The sequence below is a fragment of the Trachypithecus francoisi genome, unplaced genomic scaffold (genome assembly GCF_009764315.1).
Source record: "Trachypithecus francoisi isolate TF-2019V2 unplaced genomic scaffold, Tfra_2.0 Lachesis_group16, whole genome shotgun sequence".
Classification (NCBI taxonomy): domain Eukaryota; kingdom Metazoa; phylum Chordata; class Mammalia; order Primates; family Cercopithecidae; genus Trachypithecus; species Trachypithecus francoisi.
Window position 1 is genome coordinate 24,946,601 of NW_022681461.1, and position 13,153 is coordinate 24,959,753.

Genomic DNA, 13,153 nt, shown 5'->3' on the forward strand with positions numbered 1-13,153 from the left:
TGCAACCTTGCCAGCATATTATTTTTTCACTTTTTACTACTAATCATTCTGACTGGTGTGATATGGTATCCCATTGTGGTTTTGATTTGCATTTATCTAACGATCAGTGATATGGAGCTTTATTTCATATGCTTGTTTGCCGAATGTATGTCTTCTTTTGAGAAGTGTCTGTTCATGTTCTTTGCCCACTTTTTAATGGGATTCAGGTTTTTTTCTTGTAAATTTGTTTAAGTTCCTTGTAGACTCTGGATATTAGACCTTTGTCAGATAGATTGATTGCAAAAATGTTCTCCCATTCTGTAGGTTGTCTGTTCACTCTGATGATAGTTTCTTTTGCTTTACTGGAGCTCTTTAGTTTAGTTAGATCCCATTTGTTAATTTTCGCTTTTGTTGCAATTGCTTTTGGCATTTTTGTCATGAAATCTTTGCTTGTGCCTATGTCCTGAATGATATTGCCTAGATTTTCTTCTAGGATTTTTATAGTTTTGGGTTTTACATTTAAGCCTTTAATCCTATCTTGAGTTAATTTTTGTATATGGTGTAAAGAAGGGGTCTAGTTTCAATTTTCTGCATATGGCTAGCTAGTCCTCCCAGCAACATTTATTAAATAGGGAATATTTTCCCCATTGCTTGTTTTTGTCAGGTTTGTCAAAGATCAGATTGTTGTAGGTGTGTGGTTTTATTTCTGAGTTATCTATTCTGTTCCATTGGTCTATGTGTCTGTTCTTGTACCAGTACCATGCTGTTTTGATTACTGTGGCCCTGTAGTATAGTTTGAAGTCAAGTAGAGTGATTCCTCCAGCTTTATTCTTTTTTCTTTGGATTGTCTTGGCTATATGAGCTCTTTTTTGGTTCCACATGAATTTTAAGATAGTTCTTTCCTGATTCTGTGAAGAATTTCAATCTTGGTGTAATGGGAATAGCACTGAATCTACAAAATCTACAAATTACTTTGGACAGTATGGCCATTTTAACAAAATTGATTCTTCCTATCCATGAGCATGGAATGTTTTCCCATTTGTGTGTGTCCTCTTTGATTTCCTTGAGTAGTGGTTTATAGTTCTCCTTGAAGAGGTCCTTCACTTCCCTTGTTAGCTGTATTCCTAAGTATTTTATTCTCTTTGTAGCAATTGTGAATGTGAGTTTGTGCATGATTTGGCTCTCTGCTTGCCTGTTGTTGGTGTATAGGAATGCTAGCAATTTTTCACATTGATATTGTTTCCTGAGACTGATAAAGTTGCTTATCAGCTTAAGAAGCTTTTGGGCTGAGGCAATGGGGTTTCCTAGATATTGGATCATGTCATCTGCAAACAAAGATAATTTGACTCCCTCTTTTCCTATTTTAATATCCTTCATTTCTTTCTCTTGCCTGGTTGCCCTGGCCAGAACTTCAAATACTATGTTGAATAGGAGTGGTGAGAGAGGGCATCCTTGTCTTGTGCTGGTTTTCAAGGGGGAATGCTTTCAGCTTTGTCCATTCATTATGATTTTGGCTATGGATTGTCATAGATGGCTCTTATTATTTTGAGGTATGTTCCTTCAATACCTAGTTTATTGGGAGTTTTTAACTTGAAGGGGTGTTGAATTTTATTGAAAGCTTTTTCTGCATCTATGGAGATAAGCATGTGGTTTTTGTCTCTATTTCTGTTGATGTGATGAATCACATTTATTGTTTTGCGTATGTTGAACCAACCTTCCATCCCAAGGACGATGCCTACCTGATTGTGGTAGATTAGCCATTTGATGTGCTGCTGGATTTGGTTTGCAAGTATTTTGTTGAAAAGATTTTTGAATTGATGGTCCTCGTGATATTGGCCTGAATATTTCTTTTTTCATTGTGTCTCTGCCAGGTTTTGGTAGCAGAATGATACTGGCCTCATAGGGTGAGTTAGGGAGAAGTTCCTCCTCCTCCTTAATTTTGTGAAATAGCTTCAGTAGGAATATTGCCAGTTCTTCTTTGTATATCTGGTAGAATTCAGCTGTGAATTCATCAGGGCCTGGGCTATTACTGGGTGGTGGTAGCCTATGTCTCTTTGTAGGTCTCTAAGAACTTGCTTTATGAATCTGGGTACTCTGGTATTGAGTGCATATACATTTAGGATAGTTAGGTCTTCTTGTTTCATTGAACCCTTTACCATTATGTAATGCCCTTCTTTGCCTTTTTTGAACTTTGTTGGTTTGAAGTCTGTTTTTGTTGTGTGTGTGTGTTTTGTTTTTTGTTTTTTGAGGGTTTTCTTGAAATTGGGAAAGTAACCCCTGTTTTTTTCTGTTTTCTCTTAGTTGGCAGATTTTCTTCCATCCCTTTATTTTTAGCATATGGGTGTTATTAAGCATGAGATGGGTCTCTTGAAGAGAGCATACAATTGTGTCTTGCTTTTTTATCCAGCTTGCCACTCTGTGCCTTTTAAATGGAGCATTTAGCCCATTTATATTCAAGATTAGTATTGATATGTGTAGATTTAATCTTGTCATTGTGTTGTTCACTGATTATTATGCTGGCTTGTTTGTATGGTTGCTTTACAGTGTCACTGGTCTGTGTAATTAAGTGTGCTTTTGTATTAGCTGGTAGTAGTCTTTCCTTACTCTATTTAGTGCTCCTTTCAAGATGTCTTGTAAGGCAGGTCTGGTAGTAACAAACTCCCTCAACATTTGCTTGCCCAAAAAGTATCTTATTTCTCCTTTGCTTAGGAAGCTTAATTTGGCTGGATATGAAATTCTTCGTTGAAGGTTTTTTTTCTTTAAGAATGTTGAATATAGGCCCCTGATCACTTCTGACTTGTAGGGTTTCAGCTCAGACATCTGTTGTTAGCCTAATGGAGTTCTCTTTGTAGGTGACCTACCCTTTCTCTCTGGCTGCCTGTAACGTTTTTTCATTTTGACCTGAAAAAACCAGACAAGTATGTGTTTTGGGGATGATCTTCTTGCATAGAATCTTGCAGGAATTCTCTGTATTTCCTAAATTTGACTGTTAGCAAGGACTGGTAGCAAATTTGCCTCTCTAGCAAGGTTGGGGAAGTTTTCATGGACAATATCCTGAAATATGTTTTCCAGGTTGTTTGCTTTCTCCCCCTCCCTTTCAGGGATGCCAATGATTCATAGATTTGGCCTTTACATAATCCCATACTTCTTGCAGGTTTTGTTCTTCCCATTTTATTCTTTTTCCTTTATTTTATCTGACTGTCTTATTTCAAAGAGTCAGTCTTCAAGTTCTAAGATTCTTTCCTTAGCTTGGTTTATTCTACTGTTAATACTTGTGATTACATTGTGAAATTCTGGTATTGTTTTATTCAGCCTTATGAGACCTATTAGTTTCTTTTTTTTATACCAGCTACTTTGTCTTTAAGCTCCAGTATTGTGTTATTGTGATTCTTAGTTTCCTTGGATTGGGTTTTGCCATTCTTCTGAATCTCAATGATCTTCATTCCTCTCCATAGTCAGAGTTCTATTTCTGTCATATCAGCTAGCTCAGACTCGTTAAGAACTCTTGTTGGAGAACTGGTGTGGTTGTTTGGAGGACATACAACACTCTGGTCATTTGAGTTACCAGAGTTCTTGCATTGGTTCTTTCTCATCTCTGTGTGTAGGTGTTCCTTTGACTGCAATGTAGATTGAATACAGTCAATAGACATCTTTCCTGGAAGTTTTCATAGGGCCAGACTTTACGCAGGTCTTTATTTGAAACTGACAACTTGTCTTTGGTTTCAGAGGGAGGTATGTTAGTGAGGTATTTTTGGTGTTGAAGCTTTGGGGAATGTGATCCAGTAGGTGGCACTTAGGCATATTGGTCAGTTGGTAGCCTCTTGTTTGGTTTTGTGGCTCCCTGTTTCCTCACTGTTGTAGGCATGTTTCCTCTCAATGCTCTGAAAGTGTAGATTTCTTTCCCTATTGAGAGCTGGCTATAGATTATGACTCGGCACTCCTGGACTGCCCCTTCAGCTCTGGGGCAATCTCAGTGTTACGTTTCTTCTCCAACTTGGCGGCAGCAGAAGAAGATACCTTAGCATGGTTATGGCCAAAGGTCTTTTGTTTGTCTCCTGGGGGCTACACCCCATTGAGATGTAGGTCAGCAATTACTCCTTGCAATTAGCCCAGGATGGATAGTCTATGTTGTAGGTCCAAGCTCGGGGTTCCCTGTCTGGTGACAATCAGAAGGTGGCGGTAGGTAGGACCTGTGAGAGACAAACTGGCCTTTCCTCCTGGAGTCAACTGCAGCTTGTTGGAGGTATGGATGAGGCACTTAGGGTCTTTGTTCTTTTGTTAGTCCAAGGGTTCTAACAGTTCTACTGCCTCTGCCTTGCAGAGGTAATGGCAGAGAGGCTTTCAGTTGCCCCTGGGGATCCTGCCCAGGGAGTTAGAAAGCTGCTACTTGATCAATAACTCTGGCAGAGTATAGCTGGAGGCCTGGAGGATCTGTCTGGTGAGGAGATATGGGAATGGACACCCATGTAAAAGTCTGGTCACTTTTTCATAGGGCTGCTGCAGTATATTGGGACCCCACATCAGTCCCTAGTCACTTCAGATGTTTTATTATCTGGAGGTAGCAACAATGAAGGCTATGAAACAGCAAAGATGGTAGCCCACCCCTCCCTCTGGGAGCTCCATCCCAGAAATGTACAGACCCGTTGCTGGCCCAAACACACCTGTAGGAGGTGATTGGAGACCCCAGTTAGGAGGTCCTACCCAGTGAGGAGGAATGGGATCAGAGACCCACTTGAAAAAGCAGTCTGGCCACGTTTTCATAGAGCAGCTATGCTGTGCTCAGGGTCTGCTTCAGCCCCTGGTTGGCTTGGAGTCTCTGAAGCCTGAAGGATGGAATGGCCAAGTCAACCAAACAGCAAAGATGACGGCCCACACCTTCCCCCAGGAGCTCTGTCTCAGGGAGGTGTAACACTTCTACCAGTGACTGGCTGGAGTTGTAAGCCAGTGGGTTTCATTCTGTGAGGTGCTGTGAAGTGGGGCCTGCAGACTGTCACTGGATTCAGCCCCTTTTCTAAGGGGTGTGGTTGGGGGGTTCTAACCTCTTGTTTTGCCGGAGGTGTAGCTACTTTTGACAGGAAGCCCGAAAAGGAAAAGCCCAGGTATCTAAAGCTCCCGGGTCTCTGCATGCGTTTAAGTGGCTGCTCTGCTGAGACCCCACATTAGCTCTGTGTGTCAGACTGAAGGCCCAGGTGGAGTGGGTTCCTGACGGGATCTCCTGACACAAGGTTCCAAAGATCCATGGGAGTAGCATGGGTTCCCAAGGTCATGCATTCACTCACAACTTCCCTGGGCAGAGGACGATCCCTTGGCTTCATGTCACTACCAGGTGGGGTGTCACCCTGCCTTGCTTTTCTCTGCTCTCCGTGGGTCAAGTTGTTTCCTTGATTAGATCCAATGCATGTACCTGGATGTTTCAGTTGAAGGTGCTATATTTACTCACCCCTTCTATTCCTCTCCATGAGAGCCAAGCACTTTAGCTGCTTCTATTCTGCTGTCTTGGCCACCCCCAAGACTCTGTTTTTGTTTGTTTGTTTTGTTTTGTTTTACAGCAAACAAGTAACACTAAATAGAGTTTCATTTAAATATTTGCTTTGGCCTTTATCTAAATCGAGTGCTTTAGTATAACACAGATAGTAAACATCTCTTTGCACCATTTTCAACTGTCCTTCCTTTATATACAACTGTAAAGGGGGCATACAAATAGTATTTACCTCAAAGGATAGATTTGCAAAAGCGTGAGATAATATACATGAAATTCAGAGCCAGCACACAGCCAACATTCAACAAATCTTAACTATTTTTACCAATAAGCAATTTTTTAAAAGACAGTCTTATGGAAGAGATATTGACTCTCTTTTTTTAATCTACTAATTGCCATACACTTCTTTTGGGGGCATTACCTGTCCCACCATTGTTTCCCAGCAAGGTCCTCGAGGTACATCTGCAGGGTGAACAAAAAAGGGTGGTCCAGTGCTATTTTCAGAGAATGAAGCATTGTAGGCCTTGATCATATTGGCTTCCCAAAGGGTAATATTGGCCTTTACTAGCTTCTCCTCTTCAATCTAGAAAGCAAACGAAAATGAAGACAATAGAGATTTCAAAGGCATTTTTGGCAAACGTGAGACTAGGAATTGAACAACACTCTTATGGCAAGGACAATCCAGACACAAGGCTCACCTTGTTGTTAATCTCATCCATTAATGCAAGAATAAATACATACAAATTGCCTAAAAGAAGAGCAAAAATGCGTCCCAGTAGCCATTTCAAAGCGATGAGAGGATGGTAGTCTTCTAATTCAGCAAATAAGTCAAACAATGTTGGACAGAACATCCCTAGGAGGGACATAACCATGTTCATCTACAAGGAGGCACAAGGGAGAAACTAAGTTAATGGTGTTTAAAGTTATTATTGCTTTTTGCCAGAATTTTGGAAGATAATACAAAATCTGCATGCTATAATTTTAGACTAATGTAAAGAAAATTTGGCAGATCCTGTGCAAGCTTATACAAGGCTTCTTTGATCTTTTTTAAACCAAAAATGATTATTTTAAGCATGTTTAGAATTTGATCTCAATAAAATGACAAGGACAATATTCAACTCACATTCTCAGGATAGGCATGTGACTGAGTGTGTGTACGTGCCAGTAGTAACAGTCTGTTTCCTGGTATAGTGAATGCGGCAATTTACATCAGTCTCTACACAGAGAACACATATTGTTGTTTTATGTGGTAACTGATTCTGATATGGTGACGCACTTCACAACAAGATTTCCAAAAGAAATGGAAAATGATCAGCTTGAGGAAGAGGTTCAAACTGAAAATTCTAATGTGACAATCATCAGCATATGGGCTAGTTTAATCAGTTAGAATGGATGAATTCCCTGAGATGGACCTACGCCTAAATATTGAATTTTGACAAATGTAAACTTTTAAGGCCAAAAGAAAATGAGTTTTATTAAAGGAAACAGAAGACACTCAGAGAAACAAATGGAGAACACTTGACATAATGTTATGGAAGCCAATGCAGAAAACTTTCAAAAGTGAAATAAGGGACTATAATTTCAAAGACAAGAGAATAATGCAGGGGTGGGAAGAGGAGGGAGAGAGGGAGAAGACGGAATAGAAACATGAAAAGTAGGAAACATGTGCTTCTTATTTCCTGGATGTTTGGCAACCTTATGATGATATTATTTGGCTAAAGGAAGTCAATAAAAAAGAATCCAAAACACGTATTAATTTTCTAATGCGGAAATACCGATTTTAGGTAACTCTGGTGACTATCTCCTTTCCCAAATACCTGAATCAAACTATCACCACTAAACATTTCCTATATTCTCCTGTGGACTTCATGGTGTGAATAATTATAATAATATTTAGAAAACAATTGCTATGAGATTTTTGTCATTTTTATTAAAATATTATATAAGTATGACCAACAGGATCCAAATCTCAGCATGCCATAATACAAAATCAGCATGCTATAATTTTAGACTAATGTAAAGAAAATTTGGCAGATCCTGTGCAAGCTTATACAAGGCAAATTTAAATTTGGTTTCATCAAATTTGTAAAGTTAATCACGAATCTCCATTATTACCTTCATTGGCCCCTAGGACTCAGAGGATCCCTAAAATAGATGTTAAAGAGGTTCTCACAAAGAATAGTTATTTTATTGATAATCAACTACCCATCCTTTAGTATGGTTTATTTGCACAAAAAGATAACCAATATAAATAATGGACCAAAGCTGCATGATAATGTTGCCTCCATGTACTAGTACAATTATGAGACCATTTTGAAAGCAAACTTAGTAAATGCTTTGAGGTGTTCCTCCATTTTTCATTTTAAATAAATAAAATCCCTCTACTAAATGACTTATATTTTACAAGTTTTTATGACATGACTGTATATGAAAGTCTTTAAAATATCTAGTCCCATCTCTATTGGTACCACTTCTGAAATACTTAGAATGTTATTTGGAATCTTTTTCTGTAAGTAGATTATATCATTTGCTGTCCAAGATTTTTTAGAAAATTCTGTGCTTATGAAGACATATTTTAATTCTTTTGATCTATACTGTTCTGCAAAAGTTTCAGTGTGGGAAGTCTACACTTCCCACAGCCTAAATCTGCACATACTTTGAAAATGCCCAAGCTCAAAATGACGTCACATCATGCACACAAACATTTTATGAACGGGAACAGACTCTAGCAACAATTCATGACCAATGATTTTCTGATTCTAAATGATCTATGTCTAACCTCCTTTCTCTGATCCACTAAATGGGCAGATACTCTAAAGGTAAATTGTGGTCATAACGTTTAATTCCTGGAAAAGAGCTGACCTTCTTCATTCGAATAGCATTTAGAGGAAGAGGAAGTAAGGTACAGGGCAGGAGGAAATGGAGATGGAGATATTGCAGTTAGGCTTCTAATGAAAACAGAGGGAAGCCCAGATATGCCCAAAGGTGGAGAAGCAATCTGAGTGTTTCCAGGAAGATTCAACATAGGAATCAGTGGTTTTATCATGGCTGCTTCAAAAAATTCAGGCAACAATTTGATCTTCTAATGACAGATGAAGGATTTGCAGAGAAAGCAACAAGAACCTTGGACTCGAAGTCAAGACTCCTAGGTTCTCACCCTGACTCTTCTCCTAACTCTGTGACCATAAACATATAATGCAATCTCTTGAGATTCATCATTCCCATCTGTAAAACAAAATGATTGGCCTATGTGTTTTTTAATATCTTTTCTGACTCTAACTTTCCATCATGTCACAAAATGAAAAACAGACAGTCCAGATTTAGAAATAAGACTAGAATAGAATGGAAATGAGCAACAGGGTTGGTTAACTCTAAGGGCAGGATAGGTGAAAGGTAAAGTGCGGCCTTTTTAAATGTTCCCTCAAAGAAGCATAACCCACAAAAGAAACAAATGTCAGGTTCTAAGCACATAAAAAGCATGCAGAGACGAACTTCATTTTTTTCCCACCACCCAAGGGTGTCAGGATCTTGCTGTGCAAATTCCTGGGATCGCTTCACAGCCCAAAAGATGAGGTATCCACTCCCTCCAAGTGTTAGAAACACGAAGAAGTTAGCCAGAAACCTCAGGAATCTGATCAAGTGGACGTTTTCTTCTACTTGGGCTGCTTTTTCTTCTGTGATAGCTTCCTGTATCCATGCAAACAAACAAACAAACAAACAAACAAAAACCCAAAATAGAATATCTTAGCTACATTTTAAAAGTATCAACACCTCAAAAGTTATTTTTACAATCATCAGAATGTGAGGAATGACAATGTAAACTAAACTTGAGATTCTACAAACCAGGTGAATACTGCCAACAAATGATGGTAAGTAAGAGACAGAAGGAAGAATTCTTGCAAACAAACTGTGATTGATCTGATATTAGGGTAGTCTTCATTCTAAAAATCTTCATTTCAGTGATTTTTTTTTTTTTTCCCAAAGAGTGAGCAGCAGCAAGATTTATTGCGAAGTGCAAAAGAACAAAGCTTCGACAGCATGGAAGGGGACCCAAGCAAGTTGCCCTCCAGTGAATTTTTAAAAAAAATACTACAAAATAATGTTTTAGGGTCATTTAAATATTATGCTTATTCCTGTAAATAATTAGTGAACACTGTTCTAGTTTTTAAAATATCTTATTCTATTACTTATGGGTCTTGTTTCAATCCAGTAACATCATTTTATTACCAGATTTAGAGAAGAGAAGTCTTTAAGGGATAATAGTGCTGTTGTGGGTCATGGAAGATTTTCCAGTTATAATCAGAACCATGGCAAGATCCTGGTAGGCAGAAATCATGAGTTAATCTTTCATGTAAATTGTCAAGATACTGCACTAGCTGGACCAGATGGAACGCCTCCAATTTTACTCTTAGAAATACAAATAGCAGGCTTTTGAAGTTGGTACATCTACCTTAAAGTTCATTGTGATAGAATTAAATTTGTTGTCTGCCGTCTCAGGATTGCCGATCAGGTAGTCCCAGCTAGTAAAGACCTTCCAGCTGAAATTGAAAGTGTTGTCATCTCCACCTCCATCATCACCAATGTTTTTAGTCATTCTGTAAAAACAAGAAGTTTAACCCAGCAGCCAGAAAAAATGAGATGGGGGAATAGAGAGCAACAAAACATGATCATGAGTGTTGAAGTGGAGAGGCAATAGCAAAAAGACATATATTTTATAACAAGTTTGTTCTAATGACCAGAAAATCATTTCTTTTTAAATTTTATTTTTGTTCAAGTGTTTAAATCATTCACTTTCTTTTTTTTTTTTTTTTTTTTTTGAGATGCAGTCTCACTCTGTCGCCTAGGCTGGAGTGCAGTTGTGCAATCTTGGCTCACTGTAAGCTCCACCTCCCGGGTTCACACCATTCTCCTGCCTCAGCCTCCCGAGTAGCTGGGACTACACGCACACCACGCCTGGCTAGTTTTTTGTATTTTTTAGTAGAGACGGGGTTTCACCGTGTTAGCCAAGATGGTCTCAATCTCCTGACCTCGTAATCCGCCCGCCTTGGCCTCCCAAAGTGCTGGGATTACAGGCGTGAGCCACCATGCCCGGCCAAATTATTCACTTTCTAGGACTTCAAGATTAATAAAGTACTAAGCACTGAAGATTTGAATAATTCAACATGTATACTAAAACATATTTTTATGTGTTTTGTTAAACTGAGATCACTAGTTCTTAACAGTTGGTAAGATAAGAATTTCTTTAAGAATATGATGAAAATTATTGAGTCCCTCCCCAGGGGAAAAGAAACACATGTACTGACTTTTACATTGCTCCACACAACTTTAATTGGCTCCCAGACCGTCTGAAGCCTCTGGATGGACTAAATCAGGCGAATAAACTCCTATGCAAATTTTAATTCCCTCTAGAATCTCCCCCCAAATAGAGATTACATTGAGTACATTAAATTTCCATCTACTCTAAAATTCTTGAACAAAAATCAACATTTTTATACAACCTTAATGCCAAGTGGTTTTATATGTATATATATGTGTGATTCTATATATTTTTAAATCAGTGATTACATATGTGTGTGTATGTGTGTGTATGTGTGTGTATATATATATATATATATTTGCTTGGAGAGCTTAAAATGCATTTACTCACAGGTTTATTTTAGTGGTTAGAGATCTATGTCCTATTTACTCCACTTCCTTTTTTCCCTTCCACTATAAATAGCAAAATTAAAATTTCATATGACATAAATTATAAAATGGTCCCATAAGGTTTTGGTTTTTAAAATATTATAGTCATATAAACCCCAAAGAAGAAAAGGGCACAATGACATAAAGCTGACATTGTAGGTTGACAGGTGTCTCTAGATCATCTACATTCCCCCACTATCAGCCACACTTATCATGGAGGCTTATACATTTTAAATAGGCTAGCATGTAAGGAAAAATAACTACAGATCATTATTCCTTTCATCCATCTACCACTTTATCCTTTGCAAATGGTAATTGTGTGTGCTTTCACATTTGTTCTCTTTAAAATCTCAGCAAAAAGTCAAAGTAGTTACTCTCCTTTTTACAGATGAGGAAGCTGAAGCTCAAAGGCATGAAATAATTTTCTGGACATTATCTAGCAGTGAACCACAGAGATAAGTCAAGGGTTCAGATTTTCTGACTCTGCTCCAGTGCTCAAGCTAGGACACCATGACATATGAAAAGCCATACAAAATGCCTTTTTTTTTTTCAGGTCAAAAAGAGTTGAAAGCAGACATTCCCTATGGTTTAACCTAGGAAGAAAACAACTCCTTTGATTAAAATGCCACTGTCCAATTTTTGCACTGTCATTGAGCCCAGGGAAGGGCTTCAAGTAAAAATGGCTATTTGGCAGATAAGTTTTGAATGGAGCTTTATCACTGGCAAAGTTTTGACCTGAAGACAGCCTCCCAGGGAAGGGACCCTGAACTGGATGAGCAGACTGAGACTATCTAACATGTGGGAAATGGTGTGAAAAGAACTGGAATACTAAAAGGAATAAGGAAGGATGCCCAAGACAAACCTGCTTGCAACACATTTTTATTGAGATATGGCCGTGATAGCTATAAGCTCCACTCTTTGTCTATAGAGCAAAATACCAACAAATTTATGAAAACTGCTCATTTTTTAAGACTGCTATCATTTTCAACCACCTTATCTGAGAAGCAATCTCAATACATCATTTACCTTGCCAGGGGAGGTAGCAAAGGCAATTCTACCATATATGTTGTTGCCTAAGGTTTTTATACTGAATTTCTTGACTTAGACCACAAGTTTGCAACTCCATTTATACCCTGAGGTCATTTGGTTATTTCATGGGTGCATTGGAGGTTTTTAACAAATCAAATAAATGCCTCTTTAAATCCTAAACCAACAGGGTCACTATAATGTAGCCTCTGCTAAAAGGAAAGTTGAGAAGAGGAAGGGGATTGAGGACAGGAAGGAAACAATTTTCTAGAAGCCCACAGGATAAAACCACACGAGAAAAAGAAAATTACTGGAAAAGCGATACTAAACAACATGTGGACTCATTCTCTCTTTTCCATGGTTTTAGTTACTTGTGATCAATTCATGGTTCCAAAAATATTAAATGGAAAACTCCAGAAATAAACAATTCATGTTTTAAGTTTTATGATGTTTTGAGTACTGTGATGAAATTCCTCACCTTCCCACTTCGCCCTGCCCAGGATGTGAATTCTCCCTTTGTTTAGTGTGGATGCATCCTGTGGATACAAGAGTGTATCCATGTTGCTAGTAGTCGTCTCAGTTATCAGACTCACTATTACAGTAGGGAAATGCTTGGGTTCAAGTAATCCTTATTTCATGTAATGGTCTCAAAGTGCAAGAGCAGTGATGCTGGCAATTCAGTTATGTCACAGATAAGACATAAAGTGCTTCCTTTAAGTGAAAAGGCAAAAGTTTTTGATCTAATAAGGAAGGAAAAGAAAATCATACACTGAGGTTGCTAAGATCTACAGTAAGAACAAATCTTCTATCCATGAAATTGTGAAGAAGGAAAAAGAAATTAATGTTAGTTTTGCTTTTGTACCTCAAACTGCAAAAGTGATGGTCACAGTGTGTGATTAAAATTTAGTTAAAGCGGAAAAGTCATTAAATTTGTGGGTAGAAGACATGAAAAGAAACGTGTTCCAACTGACAGCAATAGAATTT

General features: G+C 38.3%; 1 protein-coding gene across 1 annotated transcript in view; it reads right to left on the reverse strand.

Annotated features, from left to right (window-relative positions):
• TMC1 (transmembrane channel like 1) overlaps positions 1–13,153 on the reverse strand; it is a 184,468-nt gene that overhangs the window by 43,899 nt on the left and 127,416 nt on the right. The window contains 4 exon segments of the mRNA XM_033238696.1: positions 5,880–6,041; positions 6,157–6,336; positions 8,951–9,145; positions 9,909–10,053. Of these exon segments, the coding sequence (XP_033094587.1) occupies positions 5,880–6,041; positions 6,157–6,336; positions 8,951–9,145; positions 9,909–10,053 (682 nt within the window).